Source organism: Mobula birostris, chromosome 21 (genome assembly GCF_030028105.1).
Source record: "Mobula birostris isolate sMobBir1 chromosome 21, sMobBir1.hap1, whole genome shotgun sequence".
In the NCBI taxonomy this organism is placed as follows: domain Eukaryota; kingdom Metazoa; phylum Chordata; class Chondrichthyes; order Myliobatiformes; family Myliobatidae; genus Mobula; species Mobula birostris.
This window is the reverse complement of record NC_092390.1, coordinates 8552577-8567948: the sequence shown is the minus strand read 5'-3', so window position 1 is coordinate 8567948 and position 15372 is coordinate 8552577. Positions and strand designations below refer to the sequence as shown.

Sequence of the window (15372 nt, the reverse complement as noted above, 5' to 3'; positions counted from 1 at the left end):
GGCGGGAGTGAGAGACAGGCGAGAGTGAGAGAGAGAGAGAGAGGCGAGAGTGAGAGAGAGAGAGGCAAGAGTGAGAGAGAGGGAGGCAAGAGTGAGAGAGAGAGAGAGAGAGGCGAGAGAGACAGAGAGAGAGAGAGAGACAGGCGAGAGTGAGAGAGAGAGAGAGAGTGAGAGACAGGCGAGAGTGAGAGTGAGAGAGAGACAGGCTGCAGTGAGACAGACAGGCGAGAGTGAGACAGGCGGGAAAGAGAGACAGGCGAGGGTGAGAGAGAGAGAGAGAGAGAGGCAGGCAAGAGAGAGAGACAGGGGCAGGCAAGAGAGAGAGACAGAGACAGGCAAGTGAGAGACAGGCAAGGGTGAGGGAGAGACAGGAGAGAGAGACAGAGAGAGACAGAGACAGGCGAGGGTGAGGGAGAGACAAGCGAGAGAGAGACAGGAGAGAGAGAGAGAGAGAGAGAGAGAGACAGGCAAGAGTGAGAGAGAGTGAGAGACAGGCGAGAGTGAGAGAGAGAGAGAGAGAGAGACAGGCGAGGGTGAGAGAGAGAGAGACAGGCGAGAGTGAGAGGGAGAGAGAGAGAGACAGGCGAGAGTGAGAGAGAGAGACAGGCTGCAGTGAGACAGACAGGCGAGAGTGAGACAGGCGAGGGTGAGAGAGAGACAGTCGAGAGTGAGTGAGAGAGAGAGAGACAGGCGAGAGTGAGAGAGAGAGAGAGAGACAGGCGAGGGTGAGAGAGAGACGAGAGAGAGAGAGAGAGACAGACAGAGACAGGCGAGGGTGAGAGAGAGAGAGAGAGACAGACAGGCGAGGGTGAGAGAGAGAGAGACAGGCTGCAGTGAGACAGACAGGCGAGAGTGAGAGAGAGACAGCCGAGAGTGAGTGAGAGAGAGAGAGACAGGCGAGAGTGAGGGAGAGACAAGCGAGAGAGAGACAGGAGAGAGAGAGAGAGAGAGACAGGCAAGAGTGAGAGAGAGTGAGAGACAGGCGAGAGTGAGAGAGAGTGAGAGACAGGCGAGGGTGAGAGAGAGAGACAGGCGAGAGTGAGAGGGAGAGAGAGAGAGACAGGCAAGAGTGAGAGAGAGAGACAGGCAAGAGTGAGACAGACAGGCGAGAGTGAGACAGGCGAGGGTGAGAGAGAGACAGCCGAGAGTGAGTGAGAGAGAGAGAGACAGGCGAGAGTGAGAGAGAGAGAGAGAGAGAGAGACAGGCGAGAGTGAGAGAGAGACGAGAGAGAGAGAGAGAGACAGACAGAGACAGGCGAGGGTGAGAGAGAGAGAGAGACAGACAGGCGAGGGTGAGAGAGAGAGAGACAGGCTGCAGTGAGACAGACAGGCGAGAGTGAGTGAGAGAGAGAGAGACAGGCGAGAGTGAGAGAGGACAGGCGAGAGAGACAGGCGAGAGAGAGAGAGAGAGAGAGAGAGAGAGAGAGAGAGAGAGAGAGAGAGAGAGACAGGCGAGGGTGACAGAGTGAGAGAGAGAGTGAGAGAGAGACAGGCGAGAGTGAGAGAGAGAGAGAGACACACAGAGACAGGCGAGGGTGAGGGAGAGACAGGAGAGAGAGAGAGACAGACACAGACAGGCGAGGGTGAGAGAGAGAGAGAGACAGGCCAGAGAGAGTCAGACGAGATTAAATATTCAGGAGAGAAAGGAAAAGGAGAGACAAAGAGAGAGATAGAAGGAATGAGAAAGAGGAAGAAAGAAGCGAATGAAGGGAGACAAAGAGATGGAAGGGTGTCACACACACGGGGCACGGGGGTAGCGCACACAATGGGAAGGTGACAATGGTGCAGGTGCAGCGTCCTTACCCGTATCTCGTTCCTCCGGACCTCCAGGTCGCAGATGCTGTGTCCGTGGTGGCTGCCCATGTAGTAGCAGTAGCGGCAAACGGCCACCTGGTCTGTCTCGCAGTGCAGCAGCCGGTAGGCGTCGTGCTGCGCGCAGCTCCAGGCCCGCGCATCCCCGGCCTCGATTAGCAAGTGGCTGCCGCTGACCGAGGCGGCCTGCAGGTGCGCGGCGACGTGCGCCTGGCAGCAGCCGGTGTCGCAGCGCAGGCACACCTTCTGCGCCGGCGAGTTGCGGCAGTAGCGGCAGCAGAGCGGGTTGTAGGCCGGGTTGGCGGCCGACGAGGCCGCGTTGTTGTTGTTGGCCGCGGCCGCCGAGCCAGCGACGGCGGCGGCGGCGGAGGAGGCGGCGGCCGCGGCCACGGCGGCGGCGTCGGCCGTGAACGAGTTGAACTTCTCCACGATGTTGCTGAGTTTGAGGTTCTTCTCCAGGGCCGGCTTCTGCGGGTAGACGTTGTTGCACTCGGGGCAGCGGCTCACCGACTCCTTGGCCCAGGCCTCGCCGATGCAAGCCCGGCAGAAGTTGTGCTTGCACGGCAGCTGCACCGGCTCCACGAAGACCTGCAGGCAGATCGGGCACAGAAGTTCCTCCTCGAAGCAGCTCTTCCAGTTTTCAGCCATCTTGGGGGAAGAAATTCGTTATTTTTCCCCGAAAAGCCAAAACCGAACCCCCTCCCCCTCGACCGACCGTCCCACCTCAACAGCGGCGGTAGGTGAAGATTTCCATTTAAAATCGGAGATAAAACCGGTCAGCTCGACAACAGATCGTCTGATTTCAGTCCCCGGAGCTAGCAACACGCCCTCCCTTATTCTGCCTTCCCTTTCTTCTTCACAGCCTCAGCCTGACTTCCTCACTGCCATCGAGCTCATGAAAGCCTCTCCTCTCTCCTCTCTCTCTCTCTCTCTCTTCCAAAAGAGATTTAAAAAGGAAATTCCAATCTTGTTGGCACGAATCTCCCTTGTTTAAAAAAAACGTTCATTTGGTTTTAAATCCAACCTATGCACTCATTTCCAGCCATCTTCAGCAAGCCTCTTTCTTTCGGTTGGTGCTTATTTTACCGATTTCTCCTTCAAGGGGTAGAAATCATTTATATTTATGGCACATTTTTCTTCTCGTCAGCCACCCCCTTCTTCCTTTAGGTACCTTTTCTCCCCCCCCCCCTTCCCCTTGCTGCAGTCGAACACCACCCTCTTCTGTCAAGTCCAAACTGTTCGGCTCTCCTTCCGGAGTCCCAGATACATCCAAGCAAATATGATCACTCGGGAGAGACGAGAATCCAATCTGCCACTGGCTCTCACGGCATTAAATCCAGATCTAAACACACACAAATCAGTTTGCAGCCATCTTGCCTTCTCCTTGCTTCAGCTTTTCTCCCCTCTTCCTTCGCAATCACGAATATATATCCACGAAGATATATATCATCGGCGTTCCTATTTCTGCACGTATGCCGTCGTAAAAATTAAAAATATAAACAAACGCAAAATCAGACGGAAGGCATTGATCCTGTAGTAATAGACCGTGAGCTTCCTCAAATCATACGCAGGAACAGGGGAGTTAAAAGATGGGAAAATATTCTGTGGTCTTATCACCAAAACAAAAATCCAGTGTACTGTCCAAAATGAATTTAGCTCCCCCTTTTTTTTGTGGTCATGTGATAACTTATATAGAGTAGGAAATGCAATTAAATAGGAAATGCCTGCTAACAGTTAATGTTAATTCGTGCATTTAATGTATATTTTAAGTATTATAATCTGAATTACATATTTGGTAATGATATTATTCAAAACAAATGTTTAAAAAGGCCTTTGTTTAAATTCCAATACTATTTAAATTCCACACATTATCAAGATCAATAAATAAAGTGGAAAAAATGTACAAATTTGTTATGTCCACGCTCAAAAAGATTTGTTAGAAATTGCTCAGTAATTATGTGGAATCTACGGTGAAAATATTCCTGTACAGACTGATGCCTATTTAGTGGTCCCCACGAGACCGTAGAACTGGATAATTTTACATTTGTATTTATAAAATATTAAAAATCATATTTGCTTCTGCAATGTGACCAAGCTTGACTCAGTAAGTCTCGGGGGGTGGGTGCATTTTCACCTCAATTAGATTACTAAAGATGCGTGATACTGATTTGAATCCCCCTTTTAAAAATCACTTTCAAATAGGACTTCAATCCTGATCTTGTAAGCGGAGTCAGAAATGCGCACGCAAGCCTGTCGGTATTTGTGGGACCCACCGCAGTCAGGAGAAAGGATACCTCGCGATTTCCTATCGCCGCTCTTGATCCGCTTCAAAATGATCTAAGATCCCGATTCCATCCGCGCTTACCGACCCCACCCCCACCCCCGACACCGCCTACCAACTTTCTTCAACCCCACAAGATTGCTTTTCCTAAAGCTGCGCAGCTTAATTCTGAAGATGAGTCCACGCAATAGGCATATGACATTTTTAACTTCGGATTTTGACATACGGCCTCACTAAACAACCTGTTTGTTCACATTGCACATTGATATATTATAAGGTGGGTGCAAAATGAATCCAATTTCAACAGCCACGCGCACAAATATTGTGCGATCTTACGACACGATAATAAAATCAAAGAACAATTAGTCAAAGATGAAACATTGTTTCCATGCAATTTGCCAAATTGGTCATTTCGGGGGTGCGGAGATCGCCTGTTTCCAATCACTCCTAAAAATGACAAGGCGGATATTAACACACACACAAAACACAGGGGAAAAGGGAGTGTGAGTCACTTCCTGCTGAAATACGCCCCTATTCGCCTGGCAAGTTTTATTGCTCGGCTCATAAAAGTTCTCTCTTATTTTCGCTCGTACCATTTTTTTCAAGGTCTGTCGGAAATTAATTCGGTTCCTATTCCCCTTGGTGTCACGGCACCCAAACTAGGATTAAGGAAATTTGTTAAAGATTCAGCTAAACTGATAAGCAATTCTGGTTGGAGACTGGTGTTAAAATAGACCACAACTCATCACAGCTTGAATCCTTATCAGAATCGGGTGTGTTCCATTTTCCATAAATCCTACTTTATCCTATTCAGTCGTTCGCGTTACTTCTCCGCTTGAGATTCCTTGTTATCGCAAGTTTTTTTTGTTTAAGGAGAGAAGTAAAACAGGATCTAGAATATCAGTTGTGTTAACAGAGGCAATCCAATTTTTTGAAGGTCTGGTGGGTACGCGTAATGAGAGAGCATCTGATTTTTCAAAAGGAGAGCAAGTTTTGAAAGTGGGTTATGTGAGCAGGGACACTGGGTGAGCCATGAAAATGGCTTCGGAGAGTGAGGGGGCCCTTGGAACTGATGTATTCATTTAGTTCTTTTCATCTTTGCTATGATTCAAAATTGATAAGGGCTGGGTGAAGTATACTGTAGTTGAAAAAAAAACTGTATGCTCCTAAGAATTTGGCTCCTCCCAAATTTTAACCAGCCTGAGGTGCTCATAAGATAGATACTTTATTTCAACATAAACTACAAATTGGGCAACATTCTTCTTCATGTACGCCTGAGGTGAGGACAAATAAAATCAAAGTTCCAAGTTCAAAGTTAATTTATTATCAAAGTATATGTATGTCACCCAAGATTTGTTTTCTTGCAGGCATTCATAAGAACATAAGAAATAGGAGCAGGGGTTGGCCATCTGGCCCAATGAGCCTGCCCCCCCATTCAATAAGATCATGGCTGATCTGGCCATGGACTCATCTCCATCTACCTGCCTTTTCCCCATAACCCTTAATTCCCCTACTATGCAAAAATCTATCCAACCTTGGCTTAAATATATTTACTGATGTAACCCCCAATGCTTTGTTGGGCAGAGAATTCCACAGATTCACCCTCTCTGGGAAAAGCAGTTCCTCCTCATCTCCGTCCTAAATCTACTCCCCTGAATCTTGAGGCTGTCCCCTAGTTCTAGTCTCACCTACCAGTGGAAACAACTTTCTTGCCTCTATCTTATCTATTCATTTCATAATTTTATATGTTTTTACAAGATCTCCTGTCATTCTTCTGAATTCCAGTGAGTACAGTCAATCTCTCCTCATTGTGTAACTCCCTCATCTCTGGAATCAACCTGGTAAACCCGACAACCAGAATAGAATCAATGAAACAACCAGTGTGTAAAATACAGCAAACTGCAAATACAAAGAAAACAAATAATAATAAATACATGTAAGCAATAAATATCGAGAGCATGAGATGAAGTGTCCTTGAAAGTGAGTCTATAGGTTGTGGGAACATTTCAGTGGTGGGGTAAATGAAATTATCCCATCTGGTTCAAGAGCCTGATGGTTGAGGGGAGTAACTGTCCCTGAACCTGGTGGATAGAGTCTTGAGGCTTGTGTATCTTCTTCCTGCTGCCAGCGGAGGGAAGAGGACATGTCCTGGGTGGTGGGGGTCCCTGAAGATGGATGCTGTTTACCTGCGACAGCACTCCAAATCTTCACAAACTTCTAAAGATCTAGAGGTGCTGCTGTGCCTTCTGTGTAACTGGACTTGCATACTGGTGCAGGACAGGTCCTCTGAAATGATTACACTGAGGAATTTAAAGTTGCTGACCCTCTCCACCTCTGATCCTCTGATGAGGACTGGCTCATGGACCTCTAGTTTCCTCCTCCTGAAGTCAATAATCAGCCATTTGGTCTTGCTGACATTGAGTGTGAGTTTGTTGTTGTGGCACCACTCAGCCAGATTCTCAATCTCCCTCCTATATGCTGATTCGTTACCACCTTTGATTCAGGCAACGACTGTGGTGTCAGCAGCAAACTTAGATATGGTATTGGAGCTGTGTTTAACCTCACAGTCATAAGTGTAAAGTGAGTAGAGCAGGGGGGACCTGTGCTGATGGAGACTGTGGAGGAGATGTTGTTGTCAATTTGAATTGACTGGGGTCTGCAAGTGAGGAAATCGTGGATGCAGTTGCACAAGGAGGTATTGATGTAATCACCTTCAAAAAGGGTAAAGGCTTTAGTTTCCAGTTTTACAGATTTGTTGATATTTAAAGAGAGTCTTAGAGGAACAGGCACCTGGATGTTTTAGTAGGCGGTAGGATACAGTTATCAATACTTGTTTAAAATATTCCAGATCCTAGATTTTATTCTTACAGTGCAGTTTTCTTACTCATTGCTTGGGTCCCTTGGAATATTTAGCATAACACTATAGAAATGATGCTAAGGCCCTGAGGTCTCTAGCAACTATACTTCATTAAGAGTTATTTGGTATGTCAACACTCAAAAACTTCTATAGATGTACCATGGAGAACATTCTGACAGGTTACATCACTGTCTGGTATGGTGGGGGGGCGCTACTGAACAGGATGGAAAGAAGCTGCAGAGGGTTGTAAATCTAGTCAGCTCCATCTTGGGTACTAGCCTACAAAGTACCCAGGACCTCTTCAAGGAGCGGTGTCTCAGAAAGGCAGCGTCCATTATTAAAGACCTCCAGCACCCAAGGCATGCCCTTTTCTCACTGTTACCATCAGGTAGGAGATACAGGACCCTGAAAGCACACACTCAGCGATTCAGGAACAGCTTCTTCCCCTCTGCCATCCAATTCCTAAATGGATATTGAAGCCTTGGACACTACCTCACTTTTAAAATATATATTATTTTTGTTTTTTGCATAATTTTTAATCTATTCAATATACGTATGCTGTAATTTATTTATTTATTTTTTCTCTTCTATATTTTGTATTGCATTGAACTGCTGCTGCTGTTAACAAATTTCACGACTCATGCCGGTGATAATAAACCTAATTTTGATTCTGATATTTCATTGAGTTGTAGGTTGAAACTCCATCCTCAGTCACCTAAGCCAGGCAGCATATGAGGAGAAGCTGAACATAACAACTGCACCTCAAATTTAGTTTCCATCACAGCAGTTTGACTATCTTTTCTGCTTCAAATTTCAGTTTTATTGAAATTTATGCAACGGATTTTCACAAGAGCATTAAAGTGCAAAGTTCAAAAGCAGCTGACACAGCCTAGTCCATCACAGGAAAAGTGCTCCCTACCATTGAGCACATCTGTAAAGGGCACTGCCACAAGAAAGCAGCATCCATCGAGGACGCCCACCACCCAGGACTGAAGAAGAGCCTCGGGCCGAAATGTCAACTGCTTACTCTTTTCCATAGATGCTGCCTGGCCTGCTGAGTTCCTCCAGCACTTTGTGTGTGTTGCTCTGGATTTCCAGCGTCTGCAGGTTGTCTCGTGTTTGTAAATAATACTAAGGACATGAATTGTAGTGTCTTTGAAAGTGAGTCCATAGGTTGAGGAAACTGTTCAGTGTTCGGCTGAGTGAAGTTATCCCCTCTGGTTCAGGAGCCTGATGGTTGAGGGGTAATAACTGTTCCTGAACCTGGGTAGCGTGGGACGTGAAGCTCCTGTACCTCCTTCCTGGTGGCCGCAGTGAAAAGGGAGCATGGCCTGGGGGCTATGTACCCTTGATGGATACTGCTTTCTTGTGACAGTGCTTTTTATAGATGTCCTGAATGCCAGGGAGGGCTCTTCTGTGATGGACTGGACTGCACTGGCTCCTTTTTGTAGGCTTTTCCATTCTTGGGCATTGGTTTCCCAGGCCACGATGCAACCAGTCAGGATTCTCTCCGCTGTGCATCTATAGAAACTTGTTGAAGTTTTAGATGACGTGCTGAATCTACACATACCTCTAAAAAAGTAGAGGAGCTGCCACGCCTTCTTTGCAATGGCACTTACGTGCTGTTCCCAGTGCTTAAATGATAATGCCAGGATTTTAAAGTTACTGAACCCTTCCACCTCTGATCTCCTATTGAAGAGTGGCTCATTGACCTACAGGAGTTTCTTCCTCCTGTAGTCAACAGTTAACCTAAATAGACAAAGGCAAGATTTCATCTGATTAGAAATGTAGATGATAGGCACCATTTATTCCTTCATGTCATTGACAGGCAAGGAAGAGCTTCACCCTGTCTCCACCTCTAGTGCTTGGTCCATAACTCTGGAAGTTTTGGTATTACTTAGTATTTTTGGTATTCATCAAAATACTTTTCAAAGCTTGCTGAGGATTCTTGCCACTACTCCATTCTTTCATATTGTGATTCTGGACTTTTGAGTTTCCTTAATTGTCTTTTAATATTTGTATTAACATCTTTAGTCTAAGCACAGTGCTGAGGGGATTAGGTCCTCCTAGATTCAAATAACCATCCTGCTCATCATTTTACACCACACAGCTCAGCTTCCTCTGTGAGTGTGCCTCAGCTCCCGGAATGCCGGCTTGCCACCATGGAAGTCAGGGGAAGGTAAGTAATGAGCACATAACTTGCTCATTCTCTCTATCTTTATAATGAAGTTTCTTTTAAAGGTAAAGATAAGCTTTATTTGTCACGTGTACACTGAAACATACAGTGAAATGCTTCGTTTACATCATCAACTAACACAATGAGGGTGTGCTTGGGGAAGCTCGCAAGTTTCGTCACACTTCTTATGCCAACGTAGCATGCCCACAACTCGCTAACTCTAAGTTAGTCAATCAAGTTAGGGTTAAGTTAGTAACCCCAAGTTACTAATCTGTATATCCTAGGAACGTGGGAAGAAACCAGAGCACCCGGGTTGCTGGCACTGTAAAGCATTACACTAACCGCTATGCTACCACACTATCCTACATAATGACCCTTAATTATCCTACTTGAAAGCAAAACTGCCTGCCAAACTTTCTCCTGTCTTGTTATCATTCTTGGTAATCTCTTTAACATCCACTGCACTCCACTCACATCCATTCTGTGACTAGGGCTACCTTGAATGCAATACCTCCCATGTACCTGCTGTCTTCATCAATTGATTAGCAATCATCAGCATGACTTTGTTCATGGGAGATCCTGCCTGACTAACTTGATTGATTTTCTTGAAGACGTAACATTATATATTATTGAGATCAATGTGGCTGATGTAATCTACCTGGACTGCAATAAGCATTTTAACATGATCCCACATGGAGGGCTAGTCCCAAAGGTTAGAGCCCATGAAATCCAAACCAAGTCCTGGCGAAGGGTCCCGGCCCGAAACGTCGACTGTACCTCTTCCTAGAGATGCTGCCTGCCCTGCTGCGTTCACCAGCAAATTTGATGTGTGTTGCTTGAATTTCCAGCATCTGCAGAATTCCTCGTGTGTGCAAGTTTGAAAAGATGGTTTTGGGGTCAGGGAGGAGAGACAGAGATCATAGTGAGGTTTAGGGTCAGGGATGTGGAGGAATTAGAGGTCAGGCCGGAGTCTAGGTCTTGCTCCATGCTCTGTGTTTGAGGGCCAATGACATGGATGGGTAACAAGGGATCTCTGGAGTCTCAGTGTTCATAGGCCATTCTATATTGGTACCAGCATGTCAGAATCAGAATCTCATATGTCATGAAATTTGTTGCTTTTGTTTTTGCAGCAGTAGTACAATGCAATACATAATAATAAAACTGTCTGTCTATCTAGCTATCTATCTATATATATATATATATATATACACACACACACACAGTGTATATGTGTGTGTATGTATGTATGTATGTATAAATAAATAAATAAATAAATAGTTCAAAAATATAGAAATAAAAAAGTAGTGAGGTGGTGTTCATGGGTTCAATATCCATTCAGGAATCAGATGGCAGAGGGGAAGAATCTGTTCCTGAATCACTAAGTGTGTGTCTTCAGGCTCCTGTACCTCCTTCCTGATGATAACAATGAGAACAGGGCATGACCTGGGTGATACAGGTCTTTAATGATGGATGCTGCCTTTCTGAAGCATTGCTCCTTAAGGATGTCTTGGAACTATGGAGGCAAGTACCTCTGTAATGTGTGGCAACTCTTGTGGGCTACCCCTAGCACATAGCGCAAGCAATGCCTTTCACAGTGTGTTTCAACATGTGATAAGTGAATCTGAATGTGAAGTTGGCAAACTAGATTCAAAATTGGTTTGGTAGTAAGAGATCAAGGGTGAGAGTGTGGAACTGCTTGTGACTGAAAGGCTGTGAGCTGTGTGTGAAACGAAGTTTGTTGCTGAGACCCTTGCTGTTTGTCATATACATTATATTTTTGGATATAGGTGTCATAATTGATATTTTAAGGTTGCAGATTATATAGAAATTGCTGATGTTCTTGAGAGTGAAGAGGATAGCTTTAAGTTGCAGAGTGATCTTGATCAGCTAGCGAGTTAGATGGAATAACTGCAGATAAAATTTAATCCCTAAAGTATAGAATAATGCATTGTGTGAGGTAGGACATGTGTTATGAATATGAGTGCCCTAGTGAGCACTGAGGGAAGCACTTAGATCTCTCTTTCAATATTTTTATTAGTTTCTATATATAAGAATACAGAGTACAAAAGATATATATTATAAAAAAGATAAAATAATACCAAATACATTATATTAGAATCACACTTGCAATCACATTACCCTATATTCATGTAAATTAAATTAAATTGTAATATTGAAATGTAATAATTTTATTATTCAGAAAAGAAGTCTAATCCCACTACCAAGATCAAAACTGTTTGGTAAAGAAAGAAAAAAGGAAAAAAAATCCTTATCATAAAGTGAAATATGTTATTACCTACCATCTGTACTTTTACAGCAAGTCAAAGGTTTTGAAAATAGTTCAGAAATGGTCCCCACAATGTTTGGAAGTCTTGGCTAGATTCAGAAATTGAACAATGAATCTGCTCTGAATTTAAGCATGACTTAACATCACGTAACCATTGAGCGTGAGTAGGTGGAATGACATCCTTCCATTTAAACAAGATCACCCTCCTAGCTATAAGAGAATGTTTCAACTGATTAGCTAACTCAATGTGTGTCCTCATAATCTAATAATCTAATCTAATTCTCTCTTTATTAGCATTTTTCTTGACACTTACAGTATATGAAATAATTTGTCCCCTAATATAGGCCTTAAAAGCATCCCATATAATAAGAGTAGAAGTCTCTTCCAGCGTATTCTCTTCAAAAAAAAGAATAATTTGTCTCCCCAGAAACTTTAAAACATCCTGATCAGATAGCAAAGTTAGATTAAAGTGCCAAGATCTGTTTGTTTGAGGAAGACCAGGGAGATTTAAAGATAGAGGCACGGGGTCATGATCTGAGACAGCAATCTCTTTATATTCACAGGATCAAACTAATGGAATCATTTGGCTATCGATAAAAAAAAATCGATCCTGGAATATGTATGGTGGATATAAGAAAAAAACGTGTATTCCCTGTCTAGTGGATGTGAGAAACGCCATACATCAACAATACCACATGTCATTAGAAAAGATTGGTGTATGGGATGTCAGGGAGGGGTAGCACCTCTGGTGGGGGAACATGTTCCCTCCTTTTCAAGGTGGTTAGTCCACCTTTGGTCCCCACCTGGCACTCAGCTCTCACCTGTGGCTCCCCGTAGCTGTTTGCATGCAACAGCGACCACACCCTGGGCAACGGCTTCGACAAGCCGGCTAAACCAGGTGAGGGTAGCCGACGGGTCTCAAACCCTCGGTGAGATAGGGAGTTGTCTATCCCAGCATGTTAAGACAGACTCCGGCGGATTGGGCGGACGAGACCAATGGAAGGTCCAACGGTCAAGAAGGCGGTCTCTGCAAGCGTCGTGGAACGTGTAGAGCAGGACAAGACACAGAAGACGTCCTGGTCATCCACTGCGCCTAGTCCCATCTCCAGCCGTCTAGACTCCGTCTTGCCACTGGATCCAGATGGGAATTGGGAAGAGAGAGTGAGGCTGACGCTGCGCAACTCTCCCTCACGTAAATCCAAATCACACACTACTCTCCACACCATCATAATGGTGTCGAGGTCCTCATCGACGTCATGATGGACGAACAACAACAGAAAAGATTGAATAAACAAAGCTGATTTATTAAGTGTCGCTGGTTTAAAAGATGACTGATCTAAAGCTGAATCTAACCAGCAATTAAAGTCTCCTCCCATCACCAGTGAGTAAAGGCTCATATCTGAGAAAAATTTTAAAAAACGCTCAAAGAATCCTGGGTCATCTGTATTCGGGGCGTACAGATTAGCAAATACCATTAATTTATTGTCTAATTTTCCTGACACTATGACAAAATGTCCATTAGTATCAGACACTACTTTATGTTGGACAAAGGGAACTGTATTATCTATAAAAATCTAAACTCCTCTGGACTTAGTCTGAAAAGAGGAATGAAAATGTAGCACTCTCAATCTACTGAAAAGGTGTAAATTGTCACAATTACGTATGTGAGTTTCTTGCAGAAAAATAATTGGAACCTTAAGTTTTTCAATATATGCAAAAATCTTATTCCGTTTCACAGGGTGATTTAATCCTTTCACGTTAAGACTAAGTAAGTTAATAGTTTGATCCATTTTAAATACCATTTAATAGACAGGGTAAAGTAATAACCACTGGAATGTATATTAGAACCAAACAATAAACCTTGAAATGTGGTAACCAAGCAACAGATTTGGCTAAAAATCCAAAACAGCTTTCAGAAAAAAATCCATCCCCCCACCCTCCTCCCAAAGTCAAAAAGCTAGCCAAAAGAAAGCTGACAGCTAAATCTAATGATGTCACCCTCCCAAAAAAAACCTACTGGTTTAGCTCCTAATTAGTTTCAAGGTTTTGCATTTCAACCTAGACAAAACAGTAGACAAAGGAAAAAAAAACTTAACCCTCATAACAAGAACACATATAGATTAATCATTACAGTTTCAAAATGATAAAATGAAAAATACTCAAACTAAGCCTTATTGACAGAAAAAAACCTCAAGAAAAATAAGTATAATATAAAATAATAAAACATCTATCAAAATTCAAAACATACGAACACACAGGATATTAACTCGTTAAAATCTTGTTCTCTAAGTATTTAAAGTTTCAAAAGGAGAGTTGCTACAAAGGTTTACCAAAAGTAAAAGAAGCAATTATTCAAGTAGAAAGATACTGAACAGTTAATCTTCCGATTTTAAGAATTTCTGAGCTTCTTCACTTGAATGGAACCATTCCTTAGAGTCATCCTTCTGGATGCTGAGCAGGATAATGAAGAGAAGGTTTGAAACCCTTATTAAGAAGTTCATTCATGACCTCGGCTGAAAAATCTTCAACGATCCTATCTTCTGACCATTATAATCAATCATTCCTCTTCGATGGGATTCACGAATTAAACGATCCTTTGTTTGAAATTCATGAAAACAGATTATTACTGATCTGGGTTTCGCTCCTAGCCACAGGCGATCTATGAGCTCAATCAATCATAGGTAAAGACGTTAAAGTTTTAGGAAATAAAAAGCTTGCAAAGTATTCTGTAGGCTTATCACCTTCCATTGACTTTTCAAGGCCCAAAATTTGTAGGTTATTTCTTCTGCTTCTATTTTCTAAATTGATAATCTTCTGTCTTAATTTTTCATTAGACTTGGATTGTTTATCACAAAGCTTTTGCAGGTCGTCAATTCTCGCATCCGAAATTCTTCATTCTCTTCTATTCGTTTATTATGTTCAATTAAGGTTTTTTGAATAGAATCCAATTTTGTATCCATTTTCTTAATTTCAGAGCTGAGTTGCTGGAACTCCTCGGAAGATTCTTTTCTGTGTTTTCAAAGCAATTCCATAATAGATTCCAAAGTTGCGGGAGGCTCTTCTTTTTTGGTACTTTTGACATCCCTTGTAGCCATAGTAAAACAATATCACGTTTAAAAGTAAGGTTTCAAAGCAGGTTGAAAACAGTAAAGTAAGTAAAATAGGAGCAACTGAAAAAAACTGCTAATCCATCAACGACCAGTAGCAATCTCCAGCACTTAGATCTCTAAAAGTGGCAGAACAGTGTGTTAAGACAGTGGAGAAGGCATATAGATTGTTAGCCTTTATTAGCCAGAATAAAGTTCAAAGTTGAAAGTAAATTTATTATGAAGGTACATCTACATCACCGAATATTACCCTGAGTTTTATTTTCTTGTGGCATTCACAGCAGAACAAAGAACTACAATTGAATCAAAGGAAAACTACACACAAAGACTGTCAAACAAAAATGTGCAAAAGAAGACAAAATGTGCAAATAAAAAAACAAGTAATAATAACAGGAGCATGTGTTATAGAGTCCTTGAAAGTCAGTCCATAAGTTGTGGAATCAGTTCAGAGTTGACAAGAGTGAATTTATCCACTCTGGTTCCAGAGCTGTTGGTTGAAGGGTAATAACAAGAATGGAGGTCATGGTACAACTTTATGAAATTGTGATTCATTCACAGCTGGAATTTTGTGTGCAGTTCTGGATGCCACAGTACAGGGAGGATATGATTGAGGATGCCACAGTACAGGGAGGATATGATTGAGGATGCCACAGTACAGGGAGGATATGATTGAGGATGCCACAGTACAGGGAGGATATGATTGAGGATGCAGAGGAGATTTACAAGCATGTTGTCTATTATTTAAGTCTTCCATTTTTGTGGAGGGAATGGATAGGTTGGATTTGTTTTCCTTGGAGGGAAGAGGCTGAGGGGGGGGCAGGGCTGATAGAGAAACACAGAATACTGAGGAGC

At 43.3% G+C, this 15372-nt stretch overlaps 1 protein-coding gene and 1 long non-coding RNA gene across 4 annotated transcripts in view; one reads left to right on the top strand and one right to left on the bottom strand.

The window, feature by feature from the left end:
- The window catches only part of LOC140185564 (E3 ubiquitin-protein ligase TRIM8-like), a 133619-nt gene extending 130147 nt beyond the window's left edge, over window positions 1-3472 (bottom strand). Inside the window, 1 exon segment of the mRNA XM_072238910.1 lies at window positions 1804-3472. Coding sequence (XP_072095011.1) covers window positions 1804-2460 — 657 coding nt within the window. The 5' untranslated portion in view covers window positions 2461-3472.
- On the top strand, window positions 1916-15033 carry LOC140185565 (uncharacterized). 3 transcript variants are annotated; one of them, XR_011882655.1, is made up of 3 exons: window positions 1916-2548; window positions 9061-9129; window positions 14805-15033. It is a non-coding gene; the product is annotated as an uncharacterized lncRNA (long non-coding RNA). The 3 variants fall into 3 exon arrangements; XR_011882653.1 differs by having other exon boundaries at window positions 14802-15033; XR_011882654.1 differs by lacking the exon at window positions 14805-15033 and adding an exon at window positions 11977-13025.
- Window positions 15034-15372: the final 339 nt, after the last annotated feature.